The sequence below is a fragment of the Helicoverpa zea genome, chromosome 13, assembly GCF_022581195.2.
Source record: "Helicoverpa zea isolate HzStark_Cry1AcR chromosome 13, ilHelZeax1.1, whole genome shotgun sequence".
Lineage (NCBI taxonomy): Eukaryota > Metazoa > Arthropoda > Insecta > Lepidoptera > Noctuidae > Helicoverpa > Helicoverpa zea.
This window is the reverse complement of record NC_061464.1, coordinates 2,006,522-2,024,806: the sequence shown is the minus strand read 5'-3', so window position 1 is coordinate 2,024,806 and position 18,285 is coordinate 2,006,522. Positions and strand designations below refer to the sequence as shown.

At 36.3% G+C, this 18,285-nt stretch overlaps 1 protein-coding gene across 1 annotated transcript; it reads left to right on the top strand.

Annotated features, from left to right (window-relative positions):
* The first annotated feature begins 2,362 nt into the window (after nt 1–2,362).
* LOC124636009 lies at nt 2,363–17,940 on the top strand. The gene is made up of 5 exons (XM_047171968.1): nt 2,363–4,527; nt 5,038–5,173; nt 16,619–16,751; nt 17,451–17,734; nt 17,905–17,940. Exons 1-5 carry the CDS (start codon nt 2,363–2,365, stop codon nt 17,938–17,940), a joined length of 2,754 nt encoding a protein of 917 aa, XP_047027924.1.
* Nucleotides 17,941–18,285: the final 345 nt, after the last annotated feature.

The following is an 18,285-nucleotide window of genomic DNA, read 5'->3' as shown; positions in this document are numbered from 1 at the left end:
ACCGCTGCTAACCCACAGCGGGAATCTTCATTTGAAGATTTTTGACGTCGTTAAAAAAAAAAGTTGAATAAAATATATAAAAAAAATAACTTGTTATTATTTTACCTACCTAATTCCTTTTTTGTGCTATGCAATAATATGCTAATAGTAACATACAAATATGTTTTCAAATAATTAAATCAATATGTCTATTTGACAGTTTCTATTTACAATACATGTTTAGTTAGATTATTCGTCAACTCCATTCACTCCAGTGATTATACCAGTTCCTTGTTCCTATGTTTACAGTCCACTCTTGTAATACATTCCTTGGTACATTTTGACAGTACGAATATATTTTTTCCGTGTGCAAGACGTTGTTTTATTTCAAGAAATTGTTCAAGCAAAGTTTTAAGGAACCAAGCAAGTAATCCTACATATTTGTGGTCCAGTTCGCCGGATTCGATAATCGCCGCTTATCCGTGAGAAAAATTCAACGTCTTTTCAAATATTCGTACTCATTTTCTCAAATCTTTCACACGCCATTTTGGACGTCATGGACACTATCATAAAATATCAGAAGAATCTCATTGAGAATTTAGGAAAAGCGGAGAGAAATTACAAAAAAACACCGAAAGAAAGGATAAAAAGGACATATTTAGAAACAAGGCTAGAAAATTTAGAAGAACTTTGGAAAGAATTTAAAGATGGTCACAAAGCCATACTTACAAAAGCCACGCCGAAAGATCGAGAAGATTCATATTTCACTGAAGATATGTGCGAACAGTTCGAGGAATCTTACGTTTCCTATAAAATGTCACTGAAAGAAGCCTTACAACAGTATATTACGTCGAGCTCATCGGAAACGACGGGAACATCGAAGTCAACAATAATTTCAAATGAAAGTGAAGCCAAATTACCTCGAGTTCAGTTGCCCACCTTCAGCGGAAGATATGTGGAATGGCAATCTTTCTGCGATATGTTTACGTCACTGGTGCACAATAACAAAAAGTTGTCGGCCGTTCAAAAATTACATTATCTGAAAGGGAACTTGTCAGGTGAACCAGAATTGCTTTTACGTAATTTTTCCATTACAGAATCCAACTATGAAGAAGCCTGGCAATGCCTGATTAAGCGTTATGAAAATAAGCGTTATAATTGTAATTCAATTATGAAAATGATGTTCGCCCAAAAACCGGTAACTGCAGAATCTTCCAGTGCAATTAGAAATTTACTAGATACAACCTCATCTTGTCTAAAGTCGTTAAGTAGTATGGGCATAAACAACGAACAAATAAATGATGTGTTTGTCATCTACCTTGTAGTTTCCAGACTTGATGCGGAATCCATAAAGCAGTGGGAATATCATCTAGGTTTGTTAAATGATAATCTGCCAACATGGGCACAACTGTCAGACTTTTTAGAATCTAGATTCAGGTCATTAGAAATGGTAGACTTTAACAAAGTGCGTAATAACACCAACACAAAATCTAAATCTTTCCATGGTTCAATTAAAAATAGTACAAGTCATTCTAACGTATGTACCATGTGTAAAGGTGAACATTCTTTACCATATTGCAAGGAATTTAGTCAACTTAGTGTAAAAGATAGGCAGGATTATGTCAAGAATAATAATTTGTGTTTTAATTGTCTCTCTCCATCCCATCCAGTTATTAAATGTCGCAATTCAATGAGCTGCAAACGATGTGGCAGAAGGCACCACTCATTACTGCATTTCGATCGAGAGGAGAGTGGTGTACCAAATAGCGTGAGCGTTTTAGCGCAGAGCGAGTCAACCAGTCCTGTGAGTACATCTATTTCTACAAACTTTTCGAGTGAAACTCTAGAACCAAGTCAAGTTTTGTTAGCTACTGTGTCTATTTGGGCATATAACGAGCACGGGTACAAGCAACCATTGAGAGGATTATTGGATCAGGGATCGCAAGCATCGTTTATCAGTGAATCGGTTGTTCAGTTACTTGGACTTCCCCGTAAGCGTATTAGTGGTACAATTACGGGCATTGGGGGTAGTGACCACATTAGTGTTAAGTATATGGTTTCTCTTCAAGTGGTTTCACGTCACAACCCTGGGGCTTCAATCCAAGTAAATGCATACGTTTTGCGATCGGTTACGTCATTACTTCCTTCAACCGAGTTACAGGCTCCTGATTGGCTACATTTAGAGAAAATACCACTAGCTGATCCAGGTTATGCTACACCAAGTAAAATTGATATTCTTCTAGGGGCAGAGGTATACAGTGAGATTTTATTAGATGGCATCATTCGTCACAATAAAATATTGGCCCAAAACACTACCTTGGGTTGGGTATTGTCAGGGAAAGTGTCAAACAATTCTCCTTCTACTCACCATGGAATAATAACCATGCATTTGCACTTAGGTGGCGATGAGCTGCTAAGGAAATTCTGGGAAATGGAAAATGAGCCCAACTTAATTCATAAAAGGATGACGGATGTGGAACAAAGATGTGAAGAATATTATAACAAGACAACAACAAGAGATGAGGAGGGGAGTTTTATAGTCAAACTGCCTTTTGATAAAGAAGATCCAGAGTGTCAATATGGAAATTCAGTAGTAATAGCCAAAAGAAGATATGAATTTTTAGAGAAGAAGCTACAAAAGGATCCCAAATTAAAGGAAGAGTACAACAAGGTTCTACAAGAATATATTACAATGAATCACATGACACAAATAAAAGAAGAGGTAGATAATCCCAAAGCAGTTTATCTTCCACACCATGCCGTAGTTAAAGAAGACAAGGACACCACAAAGGTACGAGTAGTTTTTGACGCTTCATGTAAAGGACTGAACAACATTTCACTTAATGACAATCTCATGGTGGGTCCTAAGTTACAACAAGATTTAAGACATATTGTAATGCGCTGGAGAAGCCACAGGATCTGCATAGTAGCAGATATAGTCAAGATGTTCCGAATGGTGAAAGTCAGTTCAGAAGACACGGACTTCCAAAGGATTTTATGGAGACCTCAATCAGATCAGCCATTACAACATTTCAGATTACTACGAGTAACCTTCGGTACTGCTTGTGCTCCATATTTGGCAGTAAAAACCCTTCAGAGGTTAGCTGATGAAGAACAAGCAAGATATCCCACAGCATCTAGTATTACTAAAAAGGATTATTACATGGACGATCTTCTGACCGGCTGTGAGACGCTACAAGAGGCTAAACATATATATAATGAAATGAACAAGTTAATGAGCAGTGGTGGCTTCGAACTACAGAAATTCAGCAGCAATAATCAAGACTTGTTAACATATATTGGTGAAGACAATAACAGTAATAATGATTCATTAAAATTAAAATCAACTAATGTCATGAAGATACTAGGATTGAAATGGCACAGGAATTTAGATTGTTTTCAGTATTCAGTTGATTTACCAGAAGTGAAGCAGCCTATTACTAAACGGCAAGTATTATCAGAGGTGGCCAGGTTGTATGACCCTTTGGGATGGATCGCTCCTGTGATAATTACAGCAAAAATATTTATCCAAAAGGTATGGAAGTCAAAGCTTGATTGGGATGACACACTGACACCAGATTTAGTGAATGAATGGTTACAATTTAGAACGAGTTTAATACATTTACAGCAGATAAACATACCACGATGGTACTGTTTCAGTCCAGGTCAAAGAATTGAGTTACATGCATTTGCAGATGCTTCAAAGGTAGCATATGGTGCTGCTGTATACATTCGTATTATTAAAAATGATAACGAAATTTGTGCGAGTTTAGTCTCAGCAAAGAGTAAGGTTGCTCCTATTGAGAAAGAAATATCAATTCCTAGATTGGAACTATGCGGAGCAGTTCTAGCAGCAAAGTTACTATTTGAAGTTGCACAAATAATGAACATTCCAAAGGAGAACTTATATGCCTGGTCTGACTCGACAATAGTCTTAGCATGGCTGAGAGGAGGCTCTAGTCGTTGGACTACTTTTGTAAGTAATCGTGTTTCAGAAATTCTAAACATTTTAGATTCAACGCAATGGAGGCATGTTACTACTGATTTTAATCCAGCTGACTGTGTATCAAGAGGCCTAGCTGCACAAGATTTATCAGAACATTTGTTATGGTGGTCAGGACCTTCTTGGCTTTCACAATCAAGCATAGAGTTTGACAATTTTGACATAATAGAAGACACTCATGAAGAAGAAAGACATTCAGCCTTGACAGCCTTACCTGTATTTAATAATGAATTCATCTGGACTATGTTTTCCTCACTATCAAAAACATTAAAAGCTATATCTTATTGGAGAAGAGTTTTACAGAATTTGAGACTACCTAAGGAAAAGAGGAAATTATATACAAATGTTGTTACACCATCAGAATTAAAGGAGAGTTTAATTGTATGCATCAAACAAATTCAAGAAGAGAATTTTAGTGAAGATATAAAGCAATTAAAGCTAAAGAAATTTGTGGCTAAGAGGAGTAAACTACGTACACTTTGTCCCATTCTTGATGAAAATGGGATTCTAAGAGTCGGTGGTCGAATTGACAAGTCACAAGTAAGGTATGACACGAAGCATCCTATAGTTCTTCCAGCTAAGAGCCATCTTACGAAGCTTATCGTGAATGAGGCTCATCTTAGAACGCTTCATGGTGGACCTCAAGCTATGTTGTGCTATTTGAAAACGAAATATTGGATATTGAGAGCCAAGGAGTTAGTTAAAGGTCATTATAGATCGTGTGTTAAATGTTTGAGATATTCTAAGTCTAAAACTGACCAATTGATGGGGCAGATTCCAGAAGTCAGATTGAAGCCAACCCGGCCTTTTAAATCATCTGGTTGTGATTATATGGGTCCCATAAATCTTAAATTTTCTACTGGAAGAGGAGCTAAAACCTATAAAGGATATGTTTGTTTATTTATTTGTATGAGTACTCGAGCTATTCATTTGGAGGTTGTAACTGATTTGTCTTCAAAGGCTTTCATTGCAGCGTTTAAGCGTTTCACAGCACGAAGAGGTCATTGTCAAGATTTGTTTAGTCATAATGGTACTAATTTTGTTGGTGCAAATAGACAGCTTCGTGAGATGTTCGATCGTGCTAAGTCATCTTTGCCTCGCGAGGTAGAATATTTATTGAGCTTGGAACATACAACATGGCATTTCATACCTCCACATGCACCTAATTTTGGAGGTCTGTGGGAGGCTGGAGTACGTAGTGTTAAAACACATTTATATAAAGTAATAGGTGATAGCACTCTCACTTATGAGGAGCTATCAACTGTTTTAACACAAGTTGAGGCTTGTCTCAACTCTCGACCGATCACAGTAATGAGTGATGATCCTAATGAGCCCCAAGCTTTAACACCGGGACATTTTCTTGTAGGTGAGCCATTGATAAATATTCCTGATGAAGATAACTCTAATCATAACATTGTAGGTCTTGATAGGTGGAGATTAACACAAAAAATAGTCAATAATTTCTGGAAACGTTGGTACAAAGAATATTTAGTTAATTTAAATCAAAGACATAAATGGAACGTTAAAACATCTGAGCCTGAAGTTGGTGATGTAGTAATTTTAAAGGATGATGGTATTCCACCTGCTAAATGGATTCTTGGCAAAATAATTAAAAAATATTACGGCCCAGATAATATTTCACGTGTAGTATTAATTAAGTGCAAGAAGGGCGAATTGAAACGCCCCATAAGCAAACTTTGTTTTTTACCTAAATAAAACTATTGTTTAGTTTTTTTTTTTCTTGTAAATTCACTTGCTAAATGTTATGTTATGAATACAGTTTAAGTTTATTTGGGTGTTGTTGGACCCATTAAGTTTAATTGTTTAATTTTCTGATAGATTTTAAGTTTCACTTTATAAGTGTTATTGTCTTGATATAATGGAAAATAAGTAAGTGGTCATTGTTTTATCTGAGTATTTCACGGTGGGCGGATTTTGTACACAAGATAGTAATTGTTATTTAGCTTTGATACTCACGTTGAATACTCATGTTAATCAATTTAAGTTTGTGTTCTGTTTCTCGAGTTGAAAGTACTACGTCCTTTGGTGGGCGGTATGTTTAGTTAGATTATTCGTCAACTCCATTCACTCCAGTGATTATACCAGTTCCTTGTTCCTATGTTTACAGTCCACTCTTGTAATACATTCCTTGGTACATTTTGACAGTACGAATATATTTTTTCCGTGTGCAAGACGTTGTTTTATTTCAAGAAATTGTTCAAGCAAAGTTTTAAGGAACCAAGCAAGTAATCCTACAATACATTTTGGCATTATAAATACAATTCTTACCATTTGCCGCATAACCTAAACCTAGTGAACCAAAAACATATTTTCTTCCTAATTCCCATAGAGTTTTGAAAAAAATCTTTCTGATATTGATATGTACGTGTTTTATCTATTAAATAACACATAAACGATTCCTGTTCACACTTTGGCCTAACGATATATGGATTTCTGGCGGTCTCCTTTGAAGAAATTAAAAAGAGAACCTTAGAAAGAACGAAAGCTAAAAAACGAAAAATAGTCGATATGAGCGAAAATGAAAAACAAGATGTAAGAAAACAATGGAGACATGCTAAACTTAAAAAAGTTAAACCAGTGGTATTCGAACCTGAAAAAGCACGTCGTCGCTATCGTAGCCAGGTAGGGCGAAAAAATAAAAAACTAAAAGAAAAAAATGACATTCTGCGGCGAAAACGGTGCGTACAAAGACTGACTGTAGAGTTAGAAAGGCTTAAATCACAAAAGGAATGAAGAAAAAACATTATATTTTTGCTTGTAATTTATCTTGCAAGTAGGTAAATTAAGAACAATTAAAAAACAAAAGTAAACAATTACTATATTTAATACGTAAAGTCACATGAAAATTATTCATCCGACAGTGGTGATCCTTCCATTAATAGGTGGGTCATTGTCATAACCGCGTAAAATTTTGTTACAGACAAAAATAAAAAAAATTATATAAATTTGAGCGTATTATTATTTTATAGTAAAAATAATAATTAATTATTTATTAACGTACTCATAATTACAGATTCAATAAAAATAAACTTTCCACAACACAATTATTATAGAAAAGTCAATCTCGGTGGACTGTTACCACTCACACTCTTCATACAAATTCGACCATTTATAAAAACCTTTCAAGTAAACTTAACGTTCGAGTATGTTTTCCTAAATAAGACATTTAAATCACTTCAATAACTCAATAATAAACATTATGGCTTAAAAATAAGTCACTTTTAGCGTATAGTATAATGTTATTAAAAGCAACATCTATTTGGTGGACAACATTTATTTTTACAAAATATTTGTGAAAACAATGAATTTATTGATTGTTTACATGAAAGCTGTAAAGGAATTGATGTAATAAATATCGATGATACTACAGCAAAAGAAATTGAATACAAAATTAAAAACTGCAATATCTGGCCTTTTCGTGGAACTATGCAAGTACATCAAGTGACATGGGACATAACTTTTATTGTATTCTTACAGGAAAAACTTCTTCTTCTTCTTAGAGTTTATCCCGTCTTGTGACGGGGTCCGTTTTCCGTATCTTCTTCTTCAACTTCTTACAGTAAAAACTGCTAAAGCGAAGTGGAAAAAATTGAGTGACAATCATCGTGACGCAATTAAAAGACAAAGTTCTACCAGAAGTGGTCAGGCGGCAAAACAAACCTGCCAATGGAAGTATCAAAAAGTAATGGAGTTTATGCTACCACATATGCAAAATAGAAAACGATACTCTTTCAGGAATGATTCAGAATCGATAAGAAGCCCTGATCAAGACACTGATACACAAATGTCAGCCTCGTCAGTTACTACACACGATCAACTGTAAAATGATTCAGAGCAAATTCAATTAGAAGATCTTCTTTCGAATGCTACACAATCTACCCAATTTTCCGGCCTTTCTTCGAAAGCTAAGAACAGAAATTGGACGATGTCTCCGAACTGCTCAATTACAAAATAATAACCAGAAGCGAACGAAGGAACGAGCCGAGTTAAAACAAATTCTTACAGCATCCGATAATTTAGATGACTTGGGTCATTTTTTTCTATCCATGTCGAAGACATTGAAAAAAAATCCTAATTATTTACAGCTTAAAGCTTATGGCTATAAATAATGACACTAGTGTTGCTACACCTCTTTCACATGCGACTCCATCTACGTCTCAAGCTCAAGGTGAGTCATCTTCCGCCTGCACCGATGGTTTCACTCAATTTATACCAGCAACTCCTGTTCCGAATAGTCGTCCTCTAGATTGAAATAAAAATAATCAAATTAATCAATATTTTGCAAAACCGCTGTCATTAAATAAAACTGAAACTCTTAATAAGTTGCTCCTTACTAATGATTGTCAAAAATTATTTGCCTTTTACAATCGTCGAAAGCGAATCGTTTAGAGCATTTATAAAAGAATTGTGTCCTTCGTATGTTGTTCCATCAAGAAAAACGCTATGATGAGTTCAAATATTTCTTAACCTATAAATGTTCCCAGGACCATCTAGAGATGTTCTTTTCTTGCGTGAGAGCTCGCGGTGGAGCAAATGATAACCCCAGTGCAATGCAATTTAGATATATTTTGCGAAAGTTATTGTTCAAAAATAGTATTAAGCCCAGCATAAATGCCAATTGCACCACTAATGATTATGAATTGACTCCTGTACTAGAATTTAGGAACACAAAGGGGGCTGTTGTGGAGGAATGTAATAGAGAGCAGTCGACATCAATAGATGATTTGTTGGATCTCGTAGATAACGCTTGTGTTTCAGATTTTAAACTGAACATTATTTATTACTAGCTGGTGCCCGCGACTTCGTCTGCGCAGGTTTAGTATTTCGAACAATATGTTTACAAATTGTAGCCTATGTGTTATTCTGATGTATAAGCTATATTATTGTAAAGTTTCATTAAAATCCATTCAGTAGTTTTTGCGTGAAAGAGTAACAAACATCCATACATCCATACATACAAACTTTTGCGTTTATAATATTAGTAGGATATTGCTGGATATATCGTGAACGGGATGATTGACATAATTTCTTGTTCAAATTGTCGTGTAGTGTTATTGAATAACAAGACCATAGATCACAACTACTGTGTCGACATATCACAATTTTCTGCATTTACTGCTTTCATTGATAGAGGAAAACTTAAGCATGTTTCCAGATTTGTATTTGAAATTCTGAAGTACACTGAAAAACTGTTCATTACATTATCAAATCAATCATTATAAGACGTACACAAAAATAAAATTATCATGTATGTTGTCCAAGAATTTTATAGCAAACTACATACATTGTTAGATCCACCACATCCTCCTCAATCTATATTTGAAGATCCACATGATATTCAATTGGTGAAGGCGTTAGCGAATTCATATCTCAATTTACGTTTAACTCATAATGCAAAATTAGAATCAATGAAACATATAAGTAATAAGCTGGGGTTGCGGCAGAACTGGTTTCATAAAACTGTTTTATTTAGCAACTAGCTGTTGCCCGCAACTTCGTCTGCGTGGGCAATATAGAATAGTCAAAATACTACTTATCCCGTAGGTGCATTCTTTCACGTGACAGTATAATTAGGATTAGCACTTAGCAGTCGCATAGATTCATTGATCAAGGTTGTGTTGTGGATGTGACCATTTATCTAAACAAAAGAAGTAAAGTTTGTGACGTTGTGAATATCTCTGGATCCAGTCAGCCAATTTGGAAAATTATTACGTATGGTGCCTAAGTAATTTTAACAGGAAACAGTTATAATCTATGTCTATATGCTTTGAATCTGACAGAGCTGTCATTTGTACATTTTCTGCAGCTGCTGCGACTAATCAGAAGCCAGAAAGTCTGTCAGTCTTACCATGGATATCGGCTTGTGTAGTTGACTGGATTGAAGATAGGTAGATAGGTAGTCGCTCCAAGCAAAATATTGGTACTCAAACAGATTCGGTGACTGGAAGCCAACACCAACATAGTTGGGGAATAGCTGGATGGATGATAAAATGAGTCATCATCATCAGCAGGCGCATAGTTTCACTACTGGGGAGAAACACTTGTATGACGGGGATTTTCTGTGCACTTACTCACTATGGTAAGGCTGACCCCACATTAGGCGTGCGCGATCCTCGGCCGTGTGAGTAGCGCGGGCGTCGCGAGCACGCTGCATGAACGTCGCGTTTTGCTGCCCTGCGGCATGTGTGAAGAGTGCAAGCGACGCGCTCGCGGCGAGCACGCGGCTCTCGAGTTGCGTTCTTACCCCTTCGCCCGCTATCCCCGCCGCCCGCTAAACGCCTTAGCAGTTAAACGTCAAGGAGAGCGGCGCGTGCGCGGTGCAGGGCAGCAAAACGCGACGCTCACGCAGCGCGCTCGCGACGCACGCGCGGCGCCCGCGCGGCGCCCGCGCTACTCACACGCCCGAGGATCGCGCACGCCTAATGTGGGGGAGGCCTAGGCCGGGACTCCACCGAAATGTTTGCATTAGTTCACGAATAGGCAAAATGTACGTATCTGTGAGAGTCCACTTCATGTGTTCGTACTTGAAACCTGCAGTTTTGCCAAGGTTTTCATAATGTACGCTTGCAATTTGTCATTTCTTGGTGGAGCCAGCAAATCGAAAGAAACATAAGTGTTGTATACTGTGCGTCACTATCGCACACCGGGAAAATTTCGCTCTTGCGGAGGACGTTTATATACCATATTTGTGTCACACAGGACGACAGTAAGTATCCACCGAAACACTTTCAAAGATCTGATGAACGAACAAATCAGAGCGATCATATGCTTTGGCTCCTACTGTTATTGTGGTTTCTGAAAATTTATTCACCTCATTCAACGATGAATGTAATTCTGATGGTACTATTAAGAACACTTGCTTAGCGCAGAAGCTGACGTTGGCAGGTCGACTCTTTTGACTTCTCGAATAGGATACCATTGGTTTTTGTGCAATGCACACCTGCAATGCATGCTGGATTAGGATAGGATACAGGTGGATAGGATATGCAACAGAAAACAATTCTGTCTTTGTGATTGAATGACATCAAACGTAGTTTTATATAAAAGGTGTTTTTTTTTTAGACTTGGCTCGGCTTACTGAGACTGTTCGTAATCGTGACCAGTGTATTTGCGATCAGAAGTTGAAAGTAAGCATGTCTCTGGTATGCGACGCGCAATTTGTACGTTTTTAGACGCATAAAGCATTTTACGTGTGTATGGTATTAAATCGAGAAAGCTCCCATTTCTTATCTAGACTTTGTATCTGGGCTTGTTCTTAAAGCTACAGAATCCTACATTACCTACCTACCTCACGCTTAGCAGCGCTTGCGAGAGACAGATCCTCATTTCTTCTAGGATTAAGTTTACATATTTTGCATCAGAAAAAATAATTAAGGTCTACTTAATACTACTCACTCAAAGTAATTTGTTTTAAGGCCACCACATTAGTGGAAGATAAGCTAAACTATGTTTATGAAAAAATCCTGATATGAACTCCATCTGTAACTTTAAATGATAATTAATTGTTATACTAAAGTCATCATTTTTGACATAATGTTCAAAAAATAATTTAGATGGCACCGTTTTAAATTTGGCTGAGAACTATTAATTTTCCTTTCATCAAGGTAATAATTATAATTGGATTTTGATGTGGCACGGCAAACTGACAAACACTATTGAAATGTCTATCGAAAAATTACACTACGTGTTAAAATATGGTGAATTACGGAAAATACACAACTCCATCTGTTGAAATAATAATCCTCTATAAAGAATGTATGGTAATTTATTGTCATTTACTACCTCGCTCCTTTGTCAAATTTTATGTATTTTATTTAACACAGATTACCACAGATGGAGCTACTTTAACCTTGGCTAAACAAAATTTTCATATTTTTTTTTCTTCCGAAGTTACTTATGAAGGTGTGATTTTCTGTGTAAAGGTTAATAATAAGCCGATCAACTAATATAAGTACAACATTCAAATGTACAGTTTTGACAAACAGATTGCGTGTTGTAATATTTTACATCTTGAATTCACAAAATTAATCATATCTTTTGATAGAGTGAATCGATTTCGATGAAACAAAAACTAAATAATACCCCAAGTTACGTAGAATTTTTGTATATAAGCATTGTCTGCATTGAATTCGTAGATTTTACGTGAATCCCGAACAAACAAACAGATAAACAGACAAACAGACAAACAGATAAAAATGACAAAAATGATGGAAATGGGTTCTGTTAGTTATCCTTTAACATGCTGGCTATTTTTTTTGTCAATTTCTTCAATGTACAAAAATTACTTTTCTACAGATTTATTATATGTATAGATGTTTGATTTAGAATTAAACTTAAATGTAAACTTAACTGTTTTTTTCTTACCTAATACCCTTAAATATACCGCAATAGGTAGCTTATCGTAATTTTATCTCAGTCCAGCTACATGTCGTGTCCTGCAAGACCCATTAGGTAAGTACCAAAGAGAAAGTAAACACCACTTCTATGAAACGGGACTCCTTGGAACAAAAACGTACTGATATTATATCCCACATCGTATACAGTTTTTAAAGATCTCCATTAAAACGATGCCACATACCATACATTTTTAAAACACAAAAATTACTACGAAGTTGCGGTGGACTGGTAAGTAGCTACCTATATGACGCGAGTGTGAAAAGCAAGCAAAAACAGGAAATGTATAATGCCGCTAAGGGCAAGTTATATTTTTTTTTGTTGATTTTTTATCGAAAACGCTTACCTGACGTCAGCAGATCATTGCTTCAGATGGATTTTAATCGAAGATATAGCATCTTCGACCATTGCTTCAGATGGATTTTAATCGAAGCAATGATCTGCTGACGTCAGGTCACAAATCATTTTTTATAATTATTGTCCTTAAATTATAATAAAATATTGTCACCAGTGACAGAAAGGGTTAGCAGCACCTCCAAGGTCAACGTAGGTAAAATACTAACATTATTTATGTTTATTTTTACTCATAACGGATTATAGAGAAAATATTTTTAATTCTGCTATTACTACTATGAACTCTAAAAACATAACACACAACACAACGAATTAACATTAGGATTAGTAATCAAGTGTCATTGATTTGTGTATTTGTAACCCCTGTATTAAAATCAAATAGCAATTTTACACATATAACCATTGATTTCGATGATGCCTTCTATGCAGTATTTGAGTTACTTTTCTTTTGCGCCGGGCTTGGGGTTTTTTTAGCATTGTCCTTTTTACGTCTCTCTCACACACATAATTTTCTTTCGATTGTACATTTTTGACCACCAAAATACACAAATCAATGACACTTGATTACTAATGCTAGCTTATAGATGGCTCAGCAAAATTTTCATCTTGTTATCTTCAGTAACTTTGAGTAGGCTTATTTCAAAAGCTTGGTTTGAAGCCAGGATTTAATGAAAACATTTTTAACAAATTGCATGAAAAATGAAAAGGAATGAAAGAACATGAAAAATTATGTACATTAATATTCGATGAGATGGCTATCACTTCGCACTTCGACTACAACAGAAGAAAAGACCGAATAACGGGATTTGTAATTATGAAGGAGAATCAGTAAGAAAAACTGCAGATCATGTGTTGGTATTCATGATCAGAGGCATTGTAAAAAACTACAAACAGCCGATTTTCTACTCATTTTCTGCTGAGTACACGAAAAGAAGTTTTGGCACGACTGATAAAACAAATAATCCGAAACAGAATAGGATTTACTGTTATGGCTACTGTATGTGACCAGGGAATGTCAAATGTAAGCGCAATCAATTATTTAATTGAAGACACTCGACAGAAGTACTTAAGAAACAATAAAATTTTAAAACACTCAATATTTGAGGTTGAAGGGAAGACTGTGATTCCATTATATGACCTCCCTCATTTATTGAAAGGGTTACGAAATATACTTATAACAAAAAAAAATAAATATTCCATGGATGGCCAAGAAAAAGTAGCAAAGTGGGAACACATACAATTATTATATAGAAACAACCCAACCTACAAAGGACTGAAACTTATAAAAAGTCTGAGAATCACTGCAATAAAGATAAGATACCTAAAATGAAAGTAAAGCACAATGCTATTCTTTGTATGGAAGTTGGGCTCAAAGATTGCCCACAATAACTGCATAGTGTACAATGTTCTATAGGCTTAGTACCTAAACCAAAGTATTTCAAAATCTATCCCAGGAGTCCTGAGAAAAACTTGTTTGACTCTTGTTCAATAGTAGGAAAAATATGCTTACGAACTCTTGACTATTCCACTTATAGTGGAATAGTCTACCGCGCACTTGCAGATTTCATCTTTTCCTTGCTTTGCACATTTGTAACATCATTCTTAACCATTTTCATTATCATAAGCAGTCAGAGTTATTCTCATTATTTTGCTTATCCCTGTATCTTATTTGTATACATTTTATATAATATTTCATTTTCGGCTGTTTACATTCGCCTTGAGCGCACTGCGTTTCTGCTTCCTGCTTCCGCGGCAAACACAGTCGGAGGAGGACATTCAAGCATGGATACTAATTTGAATGGACGTGAATTCCAGAGTCCCAAAGTTCGGGCTTAAACTCCGGGCCACTGCTGAGAGGCACCGTGCACCCACTACCCTCTACCATACTGCATCACCATCTGCGGGTCGTCCACCCAGAAGCGCCTCCTAGGCTGAGCTTCATCACCGGACATCTCTCCACGTGAAGCCAGGACAGTGCTAGCGCGCTTACCTCCGTAGAGCAATTTAAATTTAACTGACGGGCATCCGAATCGCGACCTTACCAATAAATTTTTATGTACACAATGTGGAGTTTAATTTAAAACTAAACCTACCACACGCTAGACGTGACAGCGCTACACGTCATTTAAAGGTACGCTTGAAAGTCACCAAATTACATGGCATAAACAAAATCCTCATGTTATCCATGCCAGAAGATTAAGCTGTTTGAATTGTGTAGCTCATGAAATATTAATTTGAAATTGGACACATACAAATACAGTTTAAAGCTCCTACATAGGCGATGAAGCATTCCCTTTATCAGCTTATATGCAACGACCTTACCCGGGAAAACATTTATCACACCAACAAAGAGTGTACAATTACAGACTAAGCCGTGCAAGAAGGTACATAGAGTGCAGTTTCGGCATCATGACAAACAAGTGGAGAATTTTTCATAGACCTTTGAATGTGGGATTAGATTTTAGTGAAGAAATAATAAAAACTTGTTGCATACTACATAATTTTGTTAGGTCAAGAAAGATTCAACCACCCAAAACATAAATGTGAAAGACTGCCAAGTTCGATAATATGGGAACGCTTCGCCTATAAAAGAAATGAGATCTGAATAAGTACCAAGTTCCATACACATACCTCAGTTAAAAATAGTTACTTTTTAATGATGCTACTTACCAACATACCATCGAATTCCGCAACAGTGAATAATGAAAATATCGATATACAAGAAATCATACGGCTATCGACCGGATTCGCTGAAAGAAATAAATTTGCTAATTACTTCGTTTCAAGTCTCGGTTCATTAACATGGCAAAGTGACAAAATATAAAAGTTTACACTTACACTTTTCATTTTTTTCTCTTGTTGTTTTTATTTCAAACTCTCGAATAAACAAAGTACACATCTCTTCCCAAGCCTTTCTTTTAAGAATGCGATCACTATATTCTCTTTTTGACATATCCCACAACACAGGCCGATTTTGTATTTCTTGAATAAAAAGTTCAGTATCAAACACATCTTCGAGCGATGACTGCATTTTGGATATTACGTGTGCACTCTATACTGACGACGTTACAACTGACGCGACGCGTGCGGCGCAAGAGGGCGAGGTACTGGTGGGGAGCGGGGCAAATAGATTGCGTTGAGCATTGTACTTGTTCGCAAAAAACGTTGAATCGCGTCGCGGCTACGCGACGCCAGCGCCGCGCACGCTCGGCGTTCGGCAGCCGACCAGCGTCGGGTGGACGTTGCGCGGACGCTGGCACGACGACGACGCTCGAAAGACGCTAGTGTGGGGGGTCCCTTATAACGAATATAGTGTTTTTTTTATAGAAATTGTATAAAGTAAATGATTAAAATCGATAGTGATAGCCTAGAGCTACATAATTTTGTATAAAAAAAAAACAACTTCAAAACTGCATAAAAACCTTTTGCTCGACCTAATATAAAAAATTAGCTAGGACCAAACGAAACTGAAGATACAAGGTGGGCCAATAGATGTGTCCAGAAGTGTAGTATTGTTGACATTATTTAAGTGCAATTTATTCAATAGTTTTACTGTAAAATTAATACAATGATAAAAACCGGGTTTGAAACTATTACACATAATATTAGTTTCAAAACCACAAACTGAGACAAAAGGCAATAAATTAGTATTAGCCGAGCATGTAAGACATGTGGAAGAACTGCGACATAACGGCCAGAGCTACTTAATACGAGCCCACGTAATTCGTCAGACATCTGTGACATTAACACCATACAAAACCAGTTTAAACGTAAGTAATGTTTATGTGATGCCAGAATGCTATTACATGTAAGTCATTTCCAATTTACTAATTGTAAGCTTCTTATCCTTCTTATTATTTTTTACAGATCAATGGTGCTCGTGTCGTCACTGATGTAAAATGTGACTGTGTCTATAATCAGAGCGGCAAGTGCAAGCATGTTAGTGCTTTAATATCCAGCCTGTCAAAGACCAGTAATGAACAACAGTGGGGCAAACCTAGTATTTGTTCAAAATAAATATTCTAAAGGAAGATACTTTGCTTTGATTTTGTACTGCAATCAACACATTTGACAGCTGATCGTCCGCATTTGTTTCCAATTTCTGCCATGTTGTGCGCTGCGGTCGTTATCTGTCCGCCACTTCTCGCTTTGCACATGGCCAATTGCCTAACTAGCCCTTTCAGACCTGGCGTGAACATTTGTACACATTAAATATAAAAAATATATTTATATATTTTTTTGCATCAATTGCAATTGAGACCGGTTGTATCCATAAGTTCACATTATATTCTCTAAAATGCGATACTACTAACGCCATCTCTTAGCATATTTTGGTACTTTTTTGTCAAGTTTCGACCAGTTGGTGACCAAAGTTGGAGCTGTGTAGGTAAGCTGATTGTTTTGTTTCTAAAAAAAAGGAAATTGCGTAATATATCCACTGCAAAATTACGAATTGACGTGTTGTAGTACTATACTCAAATGTAATCTTTATTTGGTGTATTTTATTCTGTTTTTGTACCAAATAACTATTTTATTACATTTGTTCACAATTGTACACATCCGGCATATACGATGTTTTTACGGTTTGTCCAATTCATCTGACGGTATTTCAAAAAACAATTACAAATGTTATTTGAAGGTATTATTTTGATTTACTTGATGCTAAAACTTGGGGTAAAGCATTAGTTTATATTTCCAGGTAAAACAAATACTGATATTATGTTTTCGCCGGACGCTTTGAGAGCACTGAATGAAGGAGATCTTTCTGATTTGGAGTTGTCATCTGATGATGATGAACAGTTAGGATTTACGTCTGAAAGGGAGTCGCAGTGTGTTCGAGTTGGTGCAGATGTCATAAACCACAACCAAAGAGAGGTATTCCCACCTGACTCAGACGACGATGAAGGACCTAGCTCATCCTGGATCGGAATGAATGATCAGGATCCAGAATTTCCTGACACCTGCAACGAATTAGTTTCCGAAGTACCTACAACAGAAGTAGATACCTCGAATGAAAACATACTACAGAATATTACGCCTAAGCAAAACATTAGATGGAGACATAGAAAACTAATAAATACGATTGCATCAGATTGGTTTCCACCAATATCAATTGACCCTAGAGTAGAATCCCCACTTGATTATTATTACAGGTATGTGCCAAAACAGTTATTTGTAACTATGGCTGAAATGACCAACTTATATGCAACATTTTCAAATAGGCTAAGGTTCAAACCTACTACTGCAGATGAATTAGAAATTTTATTTGGATTACACTTGGCCAGTGGTATATTTAGATACCCATGCTTGAAAATGTACTGGGAAACAACCATCAGTATTCCCTTATTTTCAGAAAATATGGCCCGAGATCGATTTTTTGAACTCCGTAACAATTTACACCTTGTTGATAATACAACAGTTCCAGCTGGTTGTAATGATGCATTTTATAAGGTACGACCAATATTTGATGCAGTTAGGTATCGGTGTTTGGAATTGCCACTTGAAAAAGAGCTATGTGTGGATGAGCAGATAGT